The sequence below is a fragment of the Hypanus sabinus genome, chromosome 8 (genome assembly GCF_030144855.1).
Source record: "Hypanus sabinus isolate sHypSab1 chromosome 8, sHypSab1.hap1, whole genome shotgun sequence".
NCBI classification, from domain to species: domain Eukaryota; kingdom Metazoa; phylum Chordata; class Chondrichthyes; order Myliobatiformes; family Dasyatidae; genus Hypanus; species Hypanus sabinus.
The window spans coordinates 168,545,773-168,563,953 of record NC_082713.1 but is presented as its reverse complement, the minus strand read 5'-3'; the positions used below and the strand labels follow the sequence as shown (position 1 = coordinate 168,563,953).

At 36.6% G+C, this 18,181-nt stretch overlaps 1 protein-coding gene across 2 annotated transcripts in view; it reads right to left on the bottom strand.

The window, feature by feature from the left end:
• Positions 1-18,181, bottom strand: part of arid2 (AT-rich interactive domain 2) — a 131,650-nt gene that overhangs the window by 38,100 nt on the left and 75,369 nt on the right. For both annotated transcript variants that reach the window (XM_059978484.1, XM_059978483.1), the window contains exons 6-10: positions 17,003-17,070; positions 9,009-9,078; positions 8,449-8,699; positions 5,548-5,644; positions 5,251-5,460 (exon numbers count right to left, since the gene is read on the bottom strand). In XM_059978484.1, coding sequence (XP_059834467.1) covers positions 5,251-5,460; positions 5,548-5,644; positions 8,449-8,699; positions 9,009-9,078; positions 17,003-17,070 — 696 coding nt within the window. The remainder of the gene's footprint in view (positions 1-5,250; positions 5,461-5,547; positions 5,645-8,448; positions 8,700-9,008; positions 9,079-17,002; positions 17,071-18,181) is intronic.

Sequence of the window (18,181 nt, the reverse complement as noted above, 5' to 3'; positions counted from 1 at the left end):
TTTATTAACTTGGAAAATGAGAGATCATAACATTGTCCAATCCAGTATCAGCTAAAACTAACCAAAATGAAGGGAGGTGTGTCATTCTAGCTACTTAAGGCTCCTAGAAATAAACTTATCAACTAAATTGTTGGTAATGCTTTTGGAATGCAACATAGAGCTCAATCTTCTTCAGTGTGAATTTCATACTTATTCAAACACTACATTACACTTTTTTTTAAAAAGAACATTTAATTTCTCACAGGTCCCTTTTCCGTTTTTTTTTTGCTGTCAGTTATGTTCAAATGAGAGTAGGCTTTATCGATTTGATTACTAATAATTTGTTGTGCTTCATCTAAGCCAATGACTTTACAGAAGTCATTAAGTTGCAAATAATTACAAGCAAAACAGTTGTAGGAGAACATTTGCCGCGAAGCCTTTCACTGTATTGCACTAAACGTATTTCCAGTCTTAGAAAGGGCTTGTTTCCATGAATTCACTCTACACAGATACAAGCCCTTCAGCCCAACTGGTCCATGCGAAACAAGACATCCCATCAACACACACAAAATGCTGGAGAAACTCAGTAGGCCAGGCAACAACCATGGAAAAAGAGTACAGTCAATATTTCAGGTCGAGACCCTTCATCGGGACAGGAAAAAAAGATGTTAGAGCAAGAAGGTGGGGGAAGGGGAGGTGAAAGTGATAGATAAAACCGAGAGAGGCGACGGGTGAAGTAAAGAGCTGGGAAACTGATAGGTGAAAGAGATAATAAAGGGCTGGAGAAGAGGGTATCTGACAGGTGAGGAGCACCAAAGTGACCAGCAGGTAAGAAAATAAGGTGAGAGGGGGAAAATGGGAATGGTGGGGGGTGGGGGGCAATTACCAGAAGTTTGAGAAATCAGTATACATGCAATCAGGGGACATTACCCAGACAGAATGAAAGGTGTTGCTCTTCCAACCTGAATGTGACCTCATCGCGGCAGTAGAGTCAGCCATGGCCTGACATGTCGAAATGGAACAAGAAATAGAATTGAAATGGGTGGCCATGTAGTGATCCCACTTTTTCTGGCGGATGGACCATAGGTACTCAGCGAAGTAGTCTCAGCGATATACAGGAGACCTCAACTGGGAGCACCGGATATGATAGATGACCTCCTACAGACTAACAGCTGAAGTGTCGCCACACCAGGAAGGAATGTTTGGCACCCTGAGTGGTAGATACAAGCTAGTCCCATTTTTCAGCATTCTGCCCATTACTTTTAAACCTCTCCTATTCGTGCACCTGTCTTAAAGTCGTTACTACACCATCTTCAACTATTCCATCTGACAGCATATTCCACATACTTACCACCCTTTATGTAAAAATGTTGCTCAAGTTGTTCTTAAATCTTTTCTCCCTCACCTTAAACACATGCTCTCTAGTTCTAAATCTCCCAAGCCTATGGAAAAGATTGATTGCAATCACACTGTGTTCCTCGTGATTTTATAGGTCTTTATGACCACCTCTCAGTCAGCCTCTTCTGCTTAATGCTGTTCTTTAAATATCACAAATTTGCAAGGCAGAAGAAAGTTAACTTTCCCTTTTTATTTCATTGCATATTCTAAGCATTATCACCTTTTAAATCACCAGGCTGGATTCAATGTCATTTGACAATCTATTTTGAAGCCCTATATTCCAGGCTCTCAGATGTAATTTGTGCATAGTCCATTTTTATCAAAATATTAAATTTTCATAACAACACAAGTTGTCCAGTGTCTTACAAAGATTTGGATCACTTGACTTAACCCTCTCTCAAGGACTGAAACTTGTGACAAAATGAAGCATTTTTAAATGTTTGTCCAAGTTAAAAGACACTAAATAAGTGTAAAATGCTACATTTTAATTTCCTAGCAAGTTTCAACTTACCATCTAGGCATAATTTTAGACCACCACATTTCCTTAATCTGCCCGATACTACTATCATTTCTTGTCATCCTCATCTATTTTGTAACCTAATTTTTCTGATAATTGTATGCAAAAACTAAATCTTGTGATCCTTATCAGGCCCTTCATATGTGAATCACTTCCCCCATCCCCTAAATACTCTCCCCTCTAATTCTAACTTTTCTCACTTCTCAAACTTCTCCCCAAAATCTTAAATCTTCAAAAGAAAGATAAATTTATAATGTACAAAATTAAAACTGTTCTGTCAATTGATTTGACTGACTTTGGTTTCCCAAAAATGCAAAAATATAGGTGAAACACAATACACAAAGAAAGGGTTAAAAAGTCAATTTAAATATATCTGCAATTTGTTGCCCCATTCAGAAATTCAAATTAACAAACATTTCAAACTAAAGTACAAAATGTTCCAAAATATATCAATTCAGATATAAACCACCAATTATACCCGATTGGTATAATCAGGTATACCTGGTATATCCTGATTCATGTAAACCACCAATTAGCAGAAATACCACAGAGCAGTTTTATTAATTGGTGGTTTACACGCATTACCTGAACCCAATATATTTTGGAAACATTTTCACCACCACAGTGCAGCGTCTTTTTGTAAAAGGGGATTATTTTTGTTCCCCTTTTAATTGTTCTTTTAATTAATACCCTTTTCATTTGAAGATGATGATGTCATCAAAACAGCCTATTTTTGATATTAGCAAAATACATTCTGTTTTCATTGGTAAAGGCTAGAGGGCATATTAAAGCTAATGTGCCACAAAAGATGGAACATCCAAAGCCAACTGCAAATGATTTCCATAAAATCAATGGGGCAAAATGTTAGAAATCCAAACCAAATATAACAGAATGATGGAACCATTCTTCGGATAGCATCAGTTGACATTTTGGGTCAAAAACCCCCTTCATCAGAATTTAAGAAGTGATAAAACAAACTATTAGGGCAATTTCATGAATAGACTGGGTTGACTAAATGTTTTCACTAGAATTTAATAGAATAATTGGTAATTTATTGAGCATAACCTCAAATTGATATATGTAGAAACATTTTGTACTTTTCCCTGAAATGCTTGTGAATTAGAATTTGTGAATGAGGCAACAATTTGCAGATGTACTTAAAATGGTTATTTTTGAGTCTTCTGTGCGTTTCATTTCAACCATGTTTGTGTTGTTTGAAGAAACAAAGCTGTTTTTAATAAATCAATTGACACTATCGTTTTAATTTTGTGCATTATAAATTTATCTTACTTTGAGACTAGAAGTTCAGGATAAGGGAGGGTGTTTCCCCTAGATGAGAATATGCAGTCTATTTGTTCCCCTATTGTTGTCACATGCACCGAGATATAGTACATGTTTTTGTTATGCACACCGTTCAGACATATCAGGCCATGCATAACAATGAGATGATTAACCAAAGAATACAGAATTTCACATTGAGGTTACTGAGAAATTGCAGTGTAGGTACACCAAGAAAGCAAAAAGGCAACATTGAGGTAGATTGTATGATCAAGAAGACATCTTTTAGCATGAGAGGTCCATTCTGTTGTCATAGAAACGGTCGACAAGTCTGGTGGTATGCTCTCTGAAGTTCTTAAATCTTCTTCCCATTGGGAGAAGAGACAATGACCAGGCATCCTCAATTTTGTTAGCTGCTTTCCTGAGACAGAACAATCTCAGACCATAGGGCAAATAACTTAGGGCCAAGAAAAGAAATTTCTTCACTCAAAGGGAGCTGAATCTGTGAAATTCACTACCACAAAAAGGCTTTTAAGATCAATTTGTCAAATTTATCTAAGGCAATTGATAGACACAAAGGGAGAGCAGGAATACAGTACTGTGATAAAGGATTAACTGTACTCATTCTGAATAATGAAGCAGGTTCAAAAGGGACGAATGGCATGCTCTTCCTGCTATTTTCTACATTTTAAAGGTAAGTTGCAGAGGGGAAAGAAATAGAAAATAAAAGAGAATGTCTTTAAAGGGGACAGACCAAGATTGTCAAGATGAGAGACAGAAGAGAAAACGGAAACAAACAATACTTGTAGACAGAGATTTTATGAAATTGTTCATTCAATATTAAGTTTCAAGGACTTCAATGTACCCAGATGGAAGATGAGGTGCCATTCTTCAAGCTTATATTGGGCAACATTGCAGTAACATAGGCAGTCATAGCAACAGTGTGTGGAGAATTAAAGTGACAGAAACTTTCCAGACTAAAATTGTCAAAATAACAATTAGTTTATTTTATTAACTCTTTGCAAATGCTGTTTCTCACAGCAAATGTTTCCTTAACTTTATTCTACAAAGCTTACAGGCATGTCACATTAATTCTCTGCATTACACTAACCTCAACCTCCTACACTGGTCCAAAATAGAAGCTTGAAACACATCTCAACTTCCCTTTGAGACTGAAGATGTTTGGATTTGGTATTTAATTTAATAGTTTTAAGTAAGCACTCTGTTTTTGTTCTCCTGTATAGTGTGGCTATCTCAATATTTTTTCCACCTCCAACAGCCAGTTTTTTTAAAAAAGTAATTATAACATTAATAACTTTAACCTACACTAGCATAAATATCACCCGTTCTCTCTATCCCTTTGACTTCCTGCAATTCATCACTTCTACAGTTCTGCTTAAAACATTGACACAAAACATTGACGGTTTTCCACCCCCCCACCCCCCCGCCCCACTGATGGCACTAGGCCTGCAGGACTTTTTTTTTAAAGTATGTTCTGGTTTTGTTCCCAAAAAAAAATCATAGTCTGTAACTGACACATGCTTGGATATTACACTCATCATTATGAATTGATGCCAGTTATTTTTCCTATATAAATGATCACAGTGGTAGAGCGAGTTGTGTAGGTGACTCACAGCTCCAGGTCCAATCCCAAGCTCTGTCGCTGTCTAGAATTTTCACGTTCTCCTTGTCACTCTGTAGGTTTCCCTCAAATGCTCCACCTTCCTCCCAAATCCCAAGATGCTAACTGACAGATTAAATTGATCACTTTAAAATTAGTGTTTAACAGTAAAATCAATATTGGAATTCACAGGCATGTGAGAGAAAATATTTGGTGGGGCTGGATGGGGGGACTGGGAATGATGAGACTAATCAGTGTTAATTGATGGGCAGAATAACCTCCATTTTGTTTTAAGAAAATATAATAACAAGCCACAAAAGATCAATTTTTTCTAATTATATTCGAAAGTACATGCTGCAATTTACTCAAATCTAAGATTGTGAGATATCAAGCTGTAAAGATGTTGAAATAATGAGATTATTTTCCCATTTTTACCTGTTAAGTTCACTATACTTACCCACACATTTTTCCACACTAACTATCTTTGCACAGGGTACTTCTCCTAGTTCAGTAAGCATATATAGCACCTCTAATGCAGAGATTACCAGCAGCATATCAGGTAAAGTTAGATGGCATATGATCTCCCTGTATGACTCTTGATCCACATATTCACATATCAAGTCTGCATTATCTTCAGCTCTACACAGGTTTCCTAGTATTTCCATACCTAGAAATCACACACACAAAAAGTAGGTTTGAGGGAATGTACGTATAAACTTTTTTGAAAAATGAAACTTCTATTGAAGTTGCTTACCTCTTATCTTCAAACACTTGTCACAGGAAAAAAGACACTTTGTTACTGTATGAAAAATTAGATGTGTACTTTTAAAATCAACAGGATCCAACTGAAGCTGTAAGATTAAAAACAAAAAGTCAAATTAATATTAATCTCTTCAATATATACAATCTTCTATCTGCATTTGCCTTAGTTATTTGTCACTGGGTTTCAAAACTTGATAATCAACAGTAATGTCCTTGATAGAGACATCAAAAGTGAATCAGAACGCCAAGTAGGACTTTTAACATCCAACTTTACTTTTAAATGTCAATTTCATAGTGAAGTTCAAATTGCTCCAGTGCTTACTAGAATTAAATAACAGCCAATTTTGTTTTTAATCATTGTTAAAATCATCTTACAATGCTTTACAATAATAATTTCCTAGTTCTGACAATCATTGATACTGTGATGAAAGTAAAGCAACAGAATTGATTTAGATTTTACAATGGTGTTCCAAGCTTGAAAGCAAGTCCAACATGAATATGAAGCAAACAAAAGGCCAGACTATCATTACTCAAGTTCAGTGTAATGGGATGGACGTTGCTGTGGTTAATTACACTTGCCATTAGTTACATGGGAATGGGAGAGCAAATTTAACTAAGGAGCTCTACATTTTAATAGCAACATCCAAAATGCCAAAGCTGTTTTCTGCTTTGCAGAAAGCCCATCTCCCATCCTCAATTTAAGGTACCAAGAAGAGCCAAGTTTCAGCATTTGTTGATGTATAAACTCACAGGAATAAAATCAAGATCCGTTAACTATATGGTTAATTCCAACTACTACCAAGAAAGGTAGAATTTCAATGTCTAAGCAAATGAATGGTTGGTATCATATCCATATTTAATGGTGCTAGATAGTAAGTACACAATCTAATTTGTGCACTGTGCTATTGATCATTCATTTTTTTTTTCAGGTAAACAAAAAAACTAAACAACCAAGTACACATTTAATAGTAAAGGCTATTAAATGCTCTTCTATAGCAGATCATTATATTGTAACTTGATGTAACTATATAATCTGAAATCAAACAAATCTCTATCAATGACATTACCATGAGAAGACAATGTCTTGCTGCAATTTGCTGAAAAGCTCTTTTGCCTCTTGAAATCACTCATTTAAATGGTGGCTTTCTACCTTAAAGTTGAGCTTCCAGTTTAACATCAGGGTTTGTGGGAAAAGTCAAAGCACAACTTTATTGCCTGGTCCCTTTTCTCAATGTCCTGAAATCCATCTGAACAATATGTACATTAACCAATCTGATGCCACCTCTTCAGCTGGCTTTATTACTTCCAATATCTTAGTTTTCAAATCAAAACCAATCTTCCTCCAAAACCTTGAACAATTTCCTGCCAACCTTCTCCTGGTTCTGCATGATCCAAATCATTTCTGCCAAGTGTTGGGTTCCCTCATTTCCAAAGCTGATTTAGTCGATGATTCTCACCACAAAATAACTGCCCTCCTTCTCTCAGACCTTAACAGTGGCACATTTCCATTGTCCATTTTTTTTTAATTTAAAGTTTTTAAGCATCGTGCTATTTTCCCAGAAGTCCCATTTCTCAACAACTCAATTCCTGAAGTTTTAAAACTATATGAATTATCAAAAAAAATAGCAAAGATGATAATACTCATGGCTGGAATATATTTTTTTTCGTATTAATAGTCCCTCACCCCCTTTCACTCCTCTACACCTGACTACCACATGTTCTAGACTGTAGACTACAAAAGCATATGGATGGTTTAAATGAATGGGCAAAAATTAGACAAATGCAATATAATAGAAAGATGAAATTGCCCATTTCAGCAAAAAAAAATTAAAAGAACCATCTTCTCTAAATGGAGACAATCAAGATGCAGAGAGATCTGGGTACCCTAACGCACAATTAACAAAGGCTGCTAGGCCAATTAACCAAGTAAATAAAAAAAGAACATTTATCGTGAGAGGAATTCAATATAAAAGTATGGGCACATATACATCATTCTTAAGACCATATCTGGAGAACTTATTTAAGATATTACAGTACTGGGGGCAATTCAGAGAAGGTTTATTTGCTTTATACCTGGAACTGAAGGAGTTATTTGATTAGGAAAGGTTGAACAGTAGTTGAGGAAGTGAGGCACAGAGAAACATAAGAAGCAGACACACAAGAGACTGCAAAAGTAAAAAACTAAAATGAACTCAGCAATTTGGGCAAGATCTGTGGAAGGAAATGAATAGTCAACATTTCAGGTGGAGGCTCAAACATCACCCAAAACATCAACTATTAATTTCCCTCCAGAGATCCTGCCTGACCCAATGAAATCGTAAGAAATCTCAACAGAGTGGATATGGAGAATAGGTTTCAAATTGTGGAAGAACTTAGAAATAGGATATCACAGTTTCAAATATGGGGGTTGAAAGTCACCTCAAGGGTGCTGGAAACAGCTTTTAAATAAATTTAAAGCAGAGATAGAGAGATTTCTGATGAAGGAAGGTTGAAAAGTTTCCATTGTTGGGCTGGTATGTGGGATTTACATTAAACAACAGCAAGGGCAAAATTAATTTTATGCAAGCTGCTAAAAGAGAAAGGCACTGACAGATTAGAAACATTATGACATGCCAAGGACAGTATCCAATATATTCAATTGTTGAAGATTTGAGATTAGTGGAGCCTAGATCACATAGACATAAGTAAAAATGAAGGAAGCCACCTATCCTTTTTAAAAAATCTTACTTATGTTTTGATTGACCATCCAATGTGCAAAAATTTAAGAAAGTGTAAACCCTCTCATTTATTTTTATCTTTAAAATATTTTTGGTATCTTGCAATTTTAAATTGCACTTTGCAATAATTAAGAACATATATAAATTTTAATAACTGAAATAATACAAGTTCATACCTCAGCTGCAACGTTACCCAATGTGTCTAGCCCAAGTTGCTTGAGAGAAGCATACTGACAATGGGAACACAACAAAAGAAACCGGATGCATGTACGGTGAGCTGCCAATAACTTCACATTTCTTTCTTCAAATGACAAATTGCGAAGGATTATTGCTATCTGAAGCACCCGTTGCCCCTCAACATCATTAATGCCAAGTTTATGAGAAGGGTGAAATAAAGACTTCCCCACGTCCATTTCTATATCTACACCTAAAATGGAAAAAAAGTTCATAAAATATTAAATAAAAACCTGGTTACAAAGCCATAATGCAAATTTGTACCAAAACAATTTCTTGGTATTCCTTCTGTCTCTTTAGGAATAATCACTGATATGACTGTCACACAACTCAATAATGTAACAGATTAGGACCTGAAAATTAGGAAAAGACATTTATAAATGTGTAATTATTAATTCTTACCATACATCCATAAAAACGTACATCTGAAACTACTATTCACGATAAATAACATCAATTGTTCAGATAAGCACTTGTTTAGCCTTTAAAAAGTTTCACTAACCTTGTGATCCATTGTTCCTAAAAATAATGAGCTCTCGTATTTCATTATCTTCAATATTGTCTTTCCAAAACTAGAAGACACAAGAGGCATTTTAAATATGCTTTTCTAAACAAATTTCTAATTTGTATTTAATTGTTATACACACAGTGAAAACACATATTAAAGCTAAGCCATAAATTTATGAGTTAAGTGTGCAAAAGAATTCCATATGTCATTCTCCAGTACTTATTTTAACATTTTTTAAGCTTTCCTTTAAAGAAAAGGTATAGAGGAATCATAGACAATAATAGACAATAGGTGCAGAAGTAGACCATTCTGCCCCTCGAGTCTACACCGCCATTCTGAGATCATGGCTGATCATTCACTATCAATACCCAGTCCCTGCCTTGTCCCCATATCCCTTGATTCCCCTATCCATCAGATATCTATCCAGCTCCTTCTTGAAAGCATCCAGAGAATTGGCCTCCACCGTCTTCCGAGGTAGTGCATTCCACACCTCCACAACTCTCTGGGAGAAGAAGCTCTTCCTCAATTCTGTTTTAAATAACTGACCTCTTATTCTCAATCCATGCCCTCTGGTACTGGACTCTCCCAACATCTGGAACATATTTCCTGCCTCAATCCTATCAAATCCTTTAATTATCTTAAACGTTTCAATCAGATCCCTTCTCAATCTCCTCAATTCCAGCATGTACAAGCCCAATCTCTCCAATCTCTCTGCATAAGACAGCCCTGCCATCCCAGGAATCAACCTAGTGAATCTACGCTGCACTTCCTCAATTGCCAGAATGTCCTTCCTTAAACCTGGAGACCAAAACTGTACACAATATTCCAGGTGTGGTCTCACCAGGGCCCTGTACAAATGCAAAAGGACATCCTTGCTCTTGTATTCAATTCCCCTTGTAACAAAGGCCAACATTCCATTTGCCCTCTTTACTGCCTGTTGCACTTGCTCATTCACCTTCATTGACTGGTGAACTAGGACTCCTACGTCTCTTTGCATTTCTCCCTTACCTAACTCGACACTGTTCAGACAATACTCTGCCCTCTTGTTCCTGCTTCCAAAGTGGATAACTTCACATTTATTCACATTGAATGACATCTGCCAAGTATCTGCCCACTCAACCAGCCTATCCAAGTCTCCCTGTATTCTCCTAACGTCCTCTTCGCATGTCACAATGCCACCCAGTTTAGGATCGTCAGCAAACTTGCTGATATAGTTTTCAATGCCCTCATCTAAATCATTGACATAAATCGTAAAGAGCTGTGGTCCCAATACAGAGCCCTGTGGTACCCCACTAGTCATCTCCAGCCAGTCCGAGAAACACCCATTCACTGCTACCCTTTGCTTTCTATCTGCCAACCAGTTTTCTATCCATGTTGAAACCCTGCCCCCAATGCCATGAGCTCTGATTTTACTCACCAATCTCCTATGTGGCACCTTATCGAATGCCTTCTGAAAATCTAGGTACACAACATCCACTGGCTTACCCTCGTCTAACATCCTTGTTACACCCTCAAAAAACTCCAACAGATTAGTCAAGCATGATTTGCCCTTGGTAAATCCATGCTGGCTCGGCCTAATCCTATTTCTGCCATCTAGATGTGCCACTATTTCATCCTTAATAATGGACTCAAGCATCTTCCCCACGACTGACGTTAGGCTAACAGGGCGATAGTTCTCCGTTTTCTCCTTCCCTCCCTTCTTGAAAAGTGGGACAACATTAGCCACTCTCCAATCTTCAGGAACTGATCCTGAATCTAAGGAACATTGGAAAATGATCACCAATGCATCCACAATTTCCTGAGCCACCTCTTTTAGAATCCTCAGATGCAGACCATCTGGACCCGGGGATTTATTAGCCTTCAGTCCTACCAGTCTACTCATCACAATTTCTTTCCTAATGTCAATCTGTCTCAATTCCTCTGATATCTTATGACCCTGGCCCATCCATACATCTGGGAGATTGCTTGTGTCCTCCCTGGTGAAGACAGATCTAAAGTACGCATTAAATTCTGTTGCCATTTCCCTGTTTCCCATAACAATTTCTCCCAATTCATTCTTCAAGGGGCCAACATTGTTCTTAACTATCTTCTTTCTCTTCACATAGCTAAAAAAGCTTTTGCTATCCCCTTTTATATTCCTGGCTAGACTGAGCTCATACCTGATTTTTCCTCTCCGTATTGCTTTTTTAGTTAAGATCTGCTGTTCCTTAAAACTTTCCCAATCATCTGTATTCCCACTCATCTTAGCCCTGTCATACTTCTTTTTCTTTAATGCTATACAATCTCTGACTTCCTTTGTCAACCACTGTGGCCCCTTCCCACTCTTTGAATCCTTCCTTCTCATTGGAATGAACTGCATTTGCATCTTTTGTATTATGCCCAAGAATATCTGCCACTGCTGATCCACTGTCTTTCCTGCCAGGGCATCCGCCCATTTAACTTTGGCCAGCTCTTCCCTCATGGCTCCGTAGTCTCCTTTATTTAATTGCAACACTGACACCTCTGATCTGCCCCTATCCCTCTCAAATTGTAGATAAAAACTTATCATGTTATGATCACTACTTGCTAATGGCTCCTTTACTTCAAGATCACTTATCAATTCCTGTTCATTACACATCACCAAGTCCAAAATAGCCTCGTTCCTGGTTGGCTCAAGCATAAGCTGTTCCAAAAATACATCCCTTAGACACTCCACAAACTCCCTATCCTGGGGTCCAGCACCTACCTGATTCTCCCAGTTCACCTGCATGTTGAAATCTCCCATAACGACTGCATTGCCTTTAGCACATGCCAATGTTAACTCCCTAATCAACTTGTACCCAATATCCACGCTACTGTTTTACTAGGACTGTGGCTGCTTAATTCTACATGACTGCAGATATATATCGATCCCCACATTAAATAAATAATTTAAGTTTCTCTGTTACAGTTTAGGGTTCTAAATATCCATTTTAACAGAATAACTTGAGATAAATTATAAAAAATTTCTTGAAGCCTGTTCACCTAGAACTGAAGCAACCAGAAGTTAGTCAGGATTCTTTTAAAGGGATCTACTTAAAGTATGCAACATTGCTTATAGGACTTGGCCAGATAAATATATTTGCATCCTAACTAATCACAAGAGTAAAACCTGCAGCATTTTAAATTCACAGATTGTTTTAAAATCTAGCAATCAGCATATGCAACCATCCACTGGAATTAGTGCTTTACAATCTTTTTTTTTAAAAACATAACTCACTTTAAAAGAGCAATGGATATACAACGGCCTGACAAACGTCTCTTTGGACACTTTAGAGAAGGCTTCCCTGTTGCATTTCCCTGTTAAAATCAATTCGCTTTCAAATAAGAAACAGGGCATTTCTCAATTACCACAGCAAAATGCTACATTGCCATAGTTTCCCAATCAGATACCACTTTCAAATACGCTTTAAATTTTCAAACTTCGTAAGCAAAATTCACCATCACTATTAATTGTGGACTAATCAACATTGTTCTCAAATATACTCATTCTGAATTTTTCCATTTAATTCAATTCAGCCATCTAAATCCAGGAAAAGTCTAGAAGGAAGAATGATTTCTAAACCAACTCAGAGCTTGAAAAGCAGGAGTATAAAATGTCCCAAGTAGAAGGCAGCAATCAGTTACACAAACTCTAAAGTCAGCTGATAGTGCCAACAAAATGCAATATATTGAGAGCCAATTCCAAATCAAATGTTAATTTTGCATTTCCCCATTCTTGTATTGACTGGATGTCAAATGCATATCAAATTTGACTCCCAGTAATCTCATTCATGCTCTGTCATACTTAACTGAATTAATAATTTCTATTAAAGGGAAATTCAGACTAAGGGAAACAATACAAGAATGGCAACAAGGTTCTGAAAAATATCACATTAAGCTATAATTTTATCATTTTTTGACCAATATCTTTTTTAAAATTCTAAATTAATAACTTAATCACCATTTAATCAAGGTCTTGTATTAAATATTACAACTGGTATTAATTAGTCATGGAGTAATATCCCAGCATAATGAAAAATGTAGATATGTACTCCGAAATCTTACCACAATACAAGACACTGTCTCTTTGACACAAAAATATTCAGATTCACCTTACGTCATTTTTGAGAAATCAAAATAAATGAGCAGTAAATGTTAGCTCTCAAAGGCAAATGCTATCCACATCCTGTTAAATGAAGCAAAACTTAACTCTGCTTCAAAAAATCTGAAGTTAAAAGATATTCAGTGATTAACATTTGACAGATGGATCCTGAAACAAATTCAAAATTTAACTTGGTATAGATTTTTTTTTAAATAAACAAGCCAATATAATGGATTCCTGTTAATTGGGGCAGCCGCTTATTTGAGACAACTCTTAAAGAACAAAAACTAATCAAGAAAGTAGCCTGGATTGTCTTTGATTATTTGGGACACCACACTGCTTAATTGGGACAGGAGACTGCTGTTTCAAGCTTTTAGCCTTGGACATGCCAGAAACAGCCAGGAGTAAAAATTAAATTGAAACATAGAAACCCTACAGCACAATACAGGCTCTTCAGCTTACAATACTGTGCTGAACATGTACTTACTTTAGAAATTACCTCGGGTTACCCATAGCCCTTTACTCTTCTAAGCTCCATGTACCTATCCAAGAGTCTTGCAAAAAACCCTATTGTATCCACCTCCATCACTGCTGCCGGCAGCCCATTCCACGCACTCACCATTCTTGGCATAAAAACTTACCCCTGACATCTCCCCTGTACCTACTTCCAAGCACCTTAAAATTGTGCCCTCACATGCTAGCCATTTCAGCCCTGGGAAAAAGCCTCAGACTATCCACACAATCAATGCTTCTCATCATCTTACACACCTCTATCACGTCACCTCTCATCCTCTGTCACTCCAAGGAGAAAAGGCCAAGTTCACTCAATTTATTCTCATAAGGCATGCTCTTCAATCCAGGCAACATCCTTGTAAATCTCTGCACACTTTCAATAGTTTCCACATCCTTCCTGTAGTGAGGTGAACAGAATTGAGCACAGTACTCTACGTGGGGTCTGGCCAGGGTCCTATATAGCTGTAACATTATCTCTTGGCTCTTAAACTCTATCCCACGGTTGATGAAGGCCAATGCACTGTATGCCTTCTTAACCATACAGTCAACCTGCGTAGCAGCTTTGAGTGTCCTATGGACCCGGACCCCAAGATCCCTCTGATCCTCCACACTGCCAAGAGTCTTACCATTAATACTATATTCTGTCATCATATTTGACCTACCAAAATGAACCACCTCACACTTATCTGGGTTGAATTCCATCTGCCACTTCATCTGCATCCTATCGATGTCCTGCTGTAACCTCTGACAGCCCTCCAAATTATCCACAACACCCTGAACCTTTGTGTCATCAGCAAATTTACTAACCCATCCCTCCACTTTCTCATCCATTTATAAAAGTCACAAAGATAAAGGGGTGCCAGAACAGATCCTTGAGGCACACCACTGGTCACTGACCTCCATGTAGAATATGACCCGTCTGCAACCACTCTCTGCCTTCTGTGGACAAGCCAGTTCTGGATCCACAAAGTAAGGTCCCCTTGGATCCCATGCCTCCTTACTTTCTCAATAAGCCTTGCATGGGGTACCTTGTCAAATGCCTTGCTAAAATCCATATACACTACTTCTACTACTCTACCTTCATCAATGTGTTCAGTCACATCTTCAAAATGATTTCACTACTTCAACAAGTTAGTAATTAAGAAGAATTTGAAGGTATCAACAGTCATCTTGAATGTTACAATGAAAATGAAGATTTAGAAAACTTAATTGTCGTAGGCATTGTACGAAGGTAGTCCATTATCTATCTGCACTGGGTGCCTGTACTGATTTTATTAATTTGTCAAAACAAGGCAGTCTACACTGAATAAATTCATCTGTCGACAACTATTAAGAACTATTACACAGCTTTATAATGCTTTAATGGTATCAGTAATCTCATTTCTTCTGCATTTCAAATAAATACACAACGTGTTATCCAGTTAAATGGTAGTTACAATCTTTTTTATACCTTTTAAAGTATTTTCATGAAACTTTGGCTAATTGGGACAGCTGCCTAATTGGGCCAAAATTTACTGGTCCTGGTGTGTTCTAATTAACTAGAATCCACTATTTTATAGATGAATATACATCATTATATAAGCATAGAAAACTTTACAAATTGCTTTTCAAGGAGGAGTTAAGAAACGGAGTGTCATGAAACCTTCACTTAAATGCTAACATAGCGTAACTACTGTGAAAGTACAAGTACAAAACTATTAAGGCACTGAAAACCCACTACGTACAATAAATAAATTAGGTATTTTCATCTTTAAAATTAGTAAAGCTTAGCTTAAAATTAAAAATTGTTTCAAGTTTACACAAGCTGTGTACCATCCAAAAGCAATGCTACCACACCAGGATTTCAATTTCTAAATCATTGGTAAGCCCAAAACTCACTTTGTGAATGCGGCTAAAAGAGAAAAAATTGGTGGCAAATTCCAAATTCTGAAGAATTACTTGAAAAGCAGTTCAAAACAAGTTGAACATGTTCTTTTTATTTAATGTAACAATGCCTGTGTATTGAATTAAAAATACATAACTAGTAACAGATGAATCTGTGTACTCAGATCTTCAGGATATCTAGACATTTTCATTGCAATACTTTTCTATGGCTTGTCAATTTATACCCTTTTCCCTCATGCACTAACTTCAGTTTGCATAGGCTTTCTCTGTACCAGCATCCTGACCAAAGCAGATGATTACAGATTCTGAAACTGTCCGTTGGATTCCCAAGTCCAAATCAACATGAATCACCACCTACATGTGCCTTTTTCACAATATGTGTAGTTATTTTTTTACCCTTAGTTTTTGACCACCTGTTTTTTAGCCACCTGACCATCCATAACTCCTTGTCTCCCAACTTGGCTTCTGGAGTATTTTATGCTGTATTTTACCTCATATTTAAGTATAGCAAACCACATCATCTATCCATCAATGGTCCAGATTTACTGCATTTTCTAATTTTCACATATTGGTAAAAGTAAGTTGCCTTACCACAAACACGGTATGCAACTGGTAAATTACTTCAGGTTACCAAAAAACAACATGCATTACTAGGACTGACCAGAAACTGCCAGTGGCACAATAAAAAGATCATCCAGTGGGACAATCTTATTCATATTTTTCATATTATTCATATAATTTCTTATTCATTATAAGAAAGAAAAGGCATAAACTTTCTTATTAGACTCTAAGGAAAATCTCATGCTCTTGAGGTCTCTATTGGAAGAAAGGGTGACTGTACAGTATACTTCTATCTCAAATAATCTTTTCCATTTTGGCATTTTTCTAGTCTCAACCTGCTTACTGTTATTACAGACGTACAATCTTTCTACATTTCCATTCCACACCAGGATGAGGGCCCTCCACATCTTCCTTGAAAAGAAGCCCAACTAGTTCACCTCCATTTGCATGTTCAATCACTTGGTGAAACCTGTTATCACACTGAAAAAGTATACACATTTTCCTCTCCATCCATCCTCAATAATAAGTTCATGCACATGTGCCTGCTTTAGGAAGAGTAATATCCAAAAAAAGGGAGGCCAAGTTAGGGATGGTAATTCAAAGAATCGTAATGAGCTGTGCCCATCTCTCTCCATAAGAGTGCTTTGAAATTGTAAATAGCGCTAAAGACAGATCTCTGCCCTCCAGCACAGAACCCAAGGTCCTCAGTTAGCACTGACAGGTGTCCAGGAACCTATATGGTCTATACCAACAGTATTTCTGCTGAATGGTCCTTTCATGGAGTTAGGGTGATCCTGAAATCCCCAGGAAGTCATACATTTTATGTTGAAATTAAACATATGAAAGGTCTGAATCTCAAATTTGATTTCATGTTATTAGCTGTACATAATTTAAATTGTCTTCATAAGAATCTATTGATTTCTTTTACCTGAAAAAAATCTCTGCCTGATTTTTCTTTCCACTCTGTTCCAAATACAGAAGACAAGGATCCCAAAGCTGTGGATATAGTAACATTAGGGACAATAAGTATACATTACAGATTTAGTTATTGCAGTTTAATGGTAAGGATAATTTTGTTGCGTATGCAAAAGGCCGAAGTTGGTAGGTAAATAAAATGTTGACAATTTTTTCCCACAAAAAGCAAATATAAAGTCTACACAAATGTGACATTTTTCTTATCAATGCAATGAAATGAAAAATTACCAAGTCATTTGTTCAACAATGTGTAACAAATGTTGGTCACAAATTAGGGATATTGTTAAAACAAACCTCAAACATGTAAACTAATATAAATGTGTAAGACCAAGTCTTAAAAGCATTCTATTACTAGATTTCCACTTCTCATGGTGTAAAGTAATTGGAGTCTTTTTGTTCTTTAAATATTCAGACTGTAAAAGTCAAGGATAATCCTCAAAACAGAACATTGCTTTAAAATTTCTTCACATATAAAAATCAAATTACCTGAAAGAAATCTGAATTTCTAAATCAAATCTGGAACAAGTTTAATGCAGTTGCAGTTACAGTAGCAAACACTATACAAAAAAATGCTTGAAAGGCAGGAAAAATAAAATCACAAAAGATCTTATCCATTATTCTAATTTGTCTTCATTTAGACCCTGAGAAATTTTTTTTTACATGTATTAATTCCACTACTTACCTCCAAAGCTTTGAGTTACAGACCTTCCAAAATTAATTTCAGATACTTGGTAATAAATTGAAAGGGAATAGATAATCCAGCTGCTGGCTAGAAACCGTTTGTTCCACTATACAATAATCAAATACATTACTATTCATTCATGGTATCAAGTCTTGCAAAGTATGGCTACAATTGCAATGTTGGAAATATAGAGACCACTTTGCACACAGCGAATGTCTGGAAGCAGCAGTATGCCAAATTTGTTTTCACTTAGTAATAAATAATGGTAATGGCATACACTTCTAAAATGTAAACAAAATGCTGGAAATCTGTCATATTGTATCCACAGCAAGAGAAACTGAATTAGCATCTTGGAGCCTCGTCAGAACATAACACAAGTAATTAACACATATAGTACGTATTATGTTCATTTATCAGTCTAACAACAAAACATTAGCCTTCAAGTCTGTA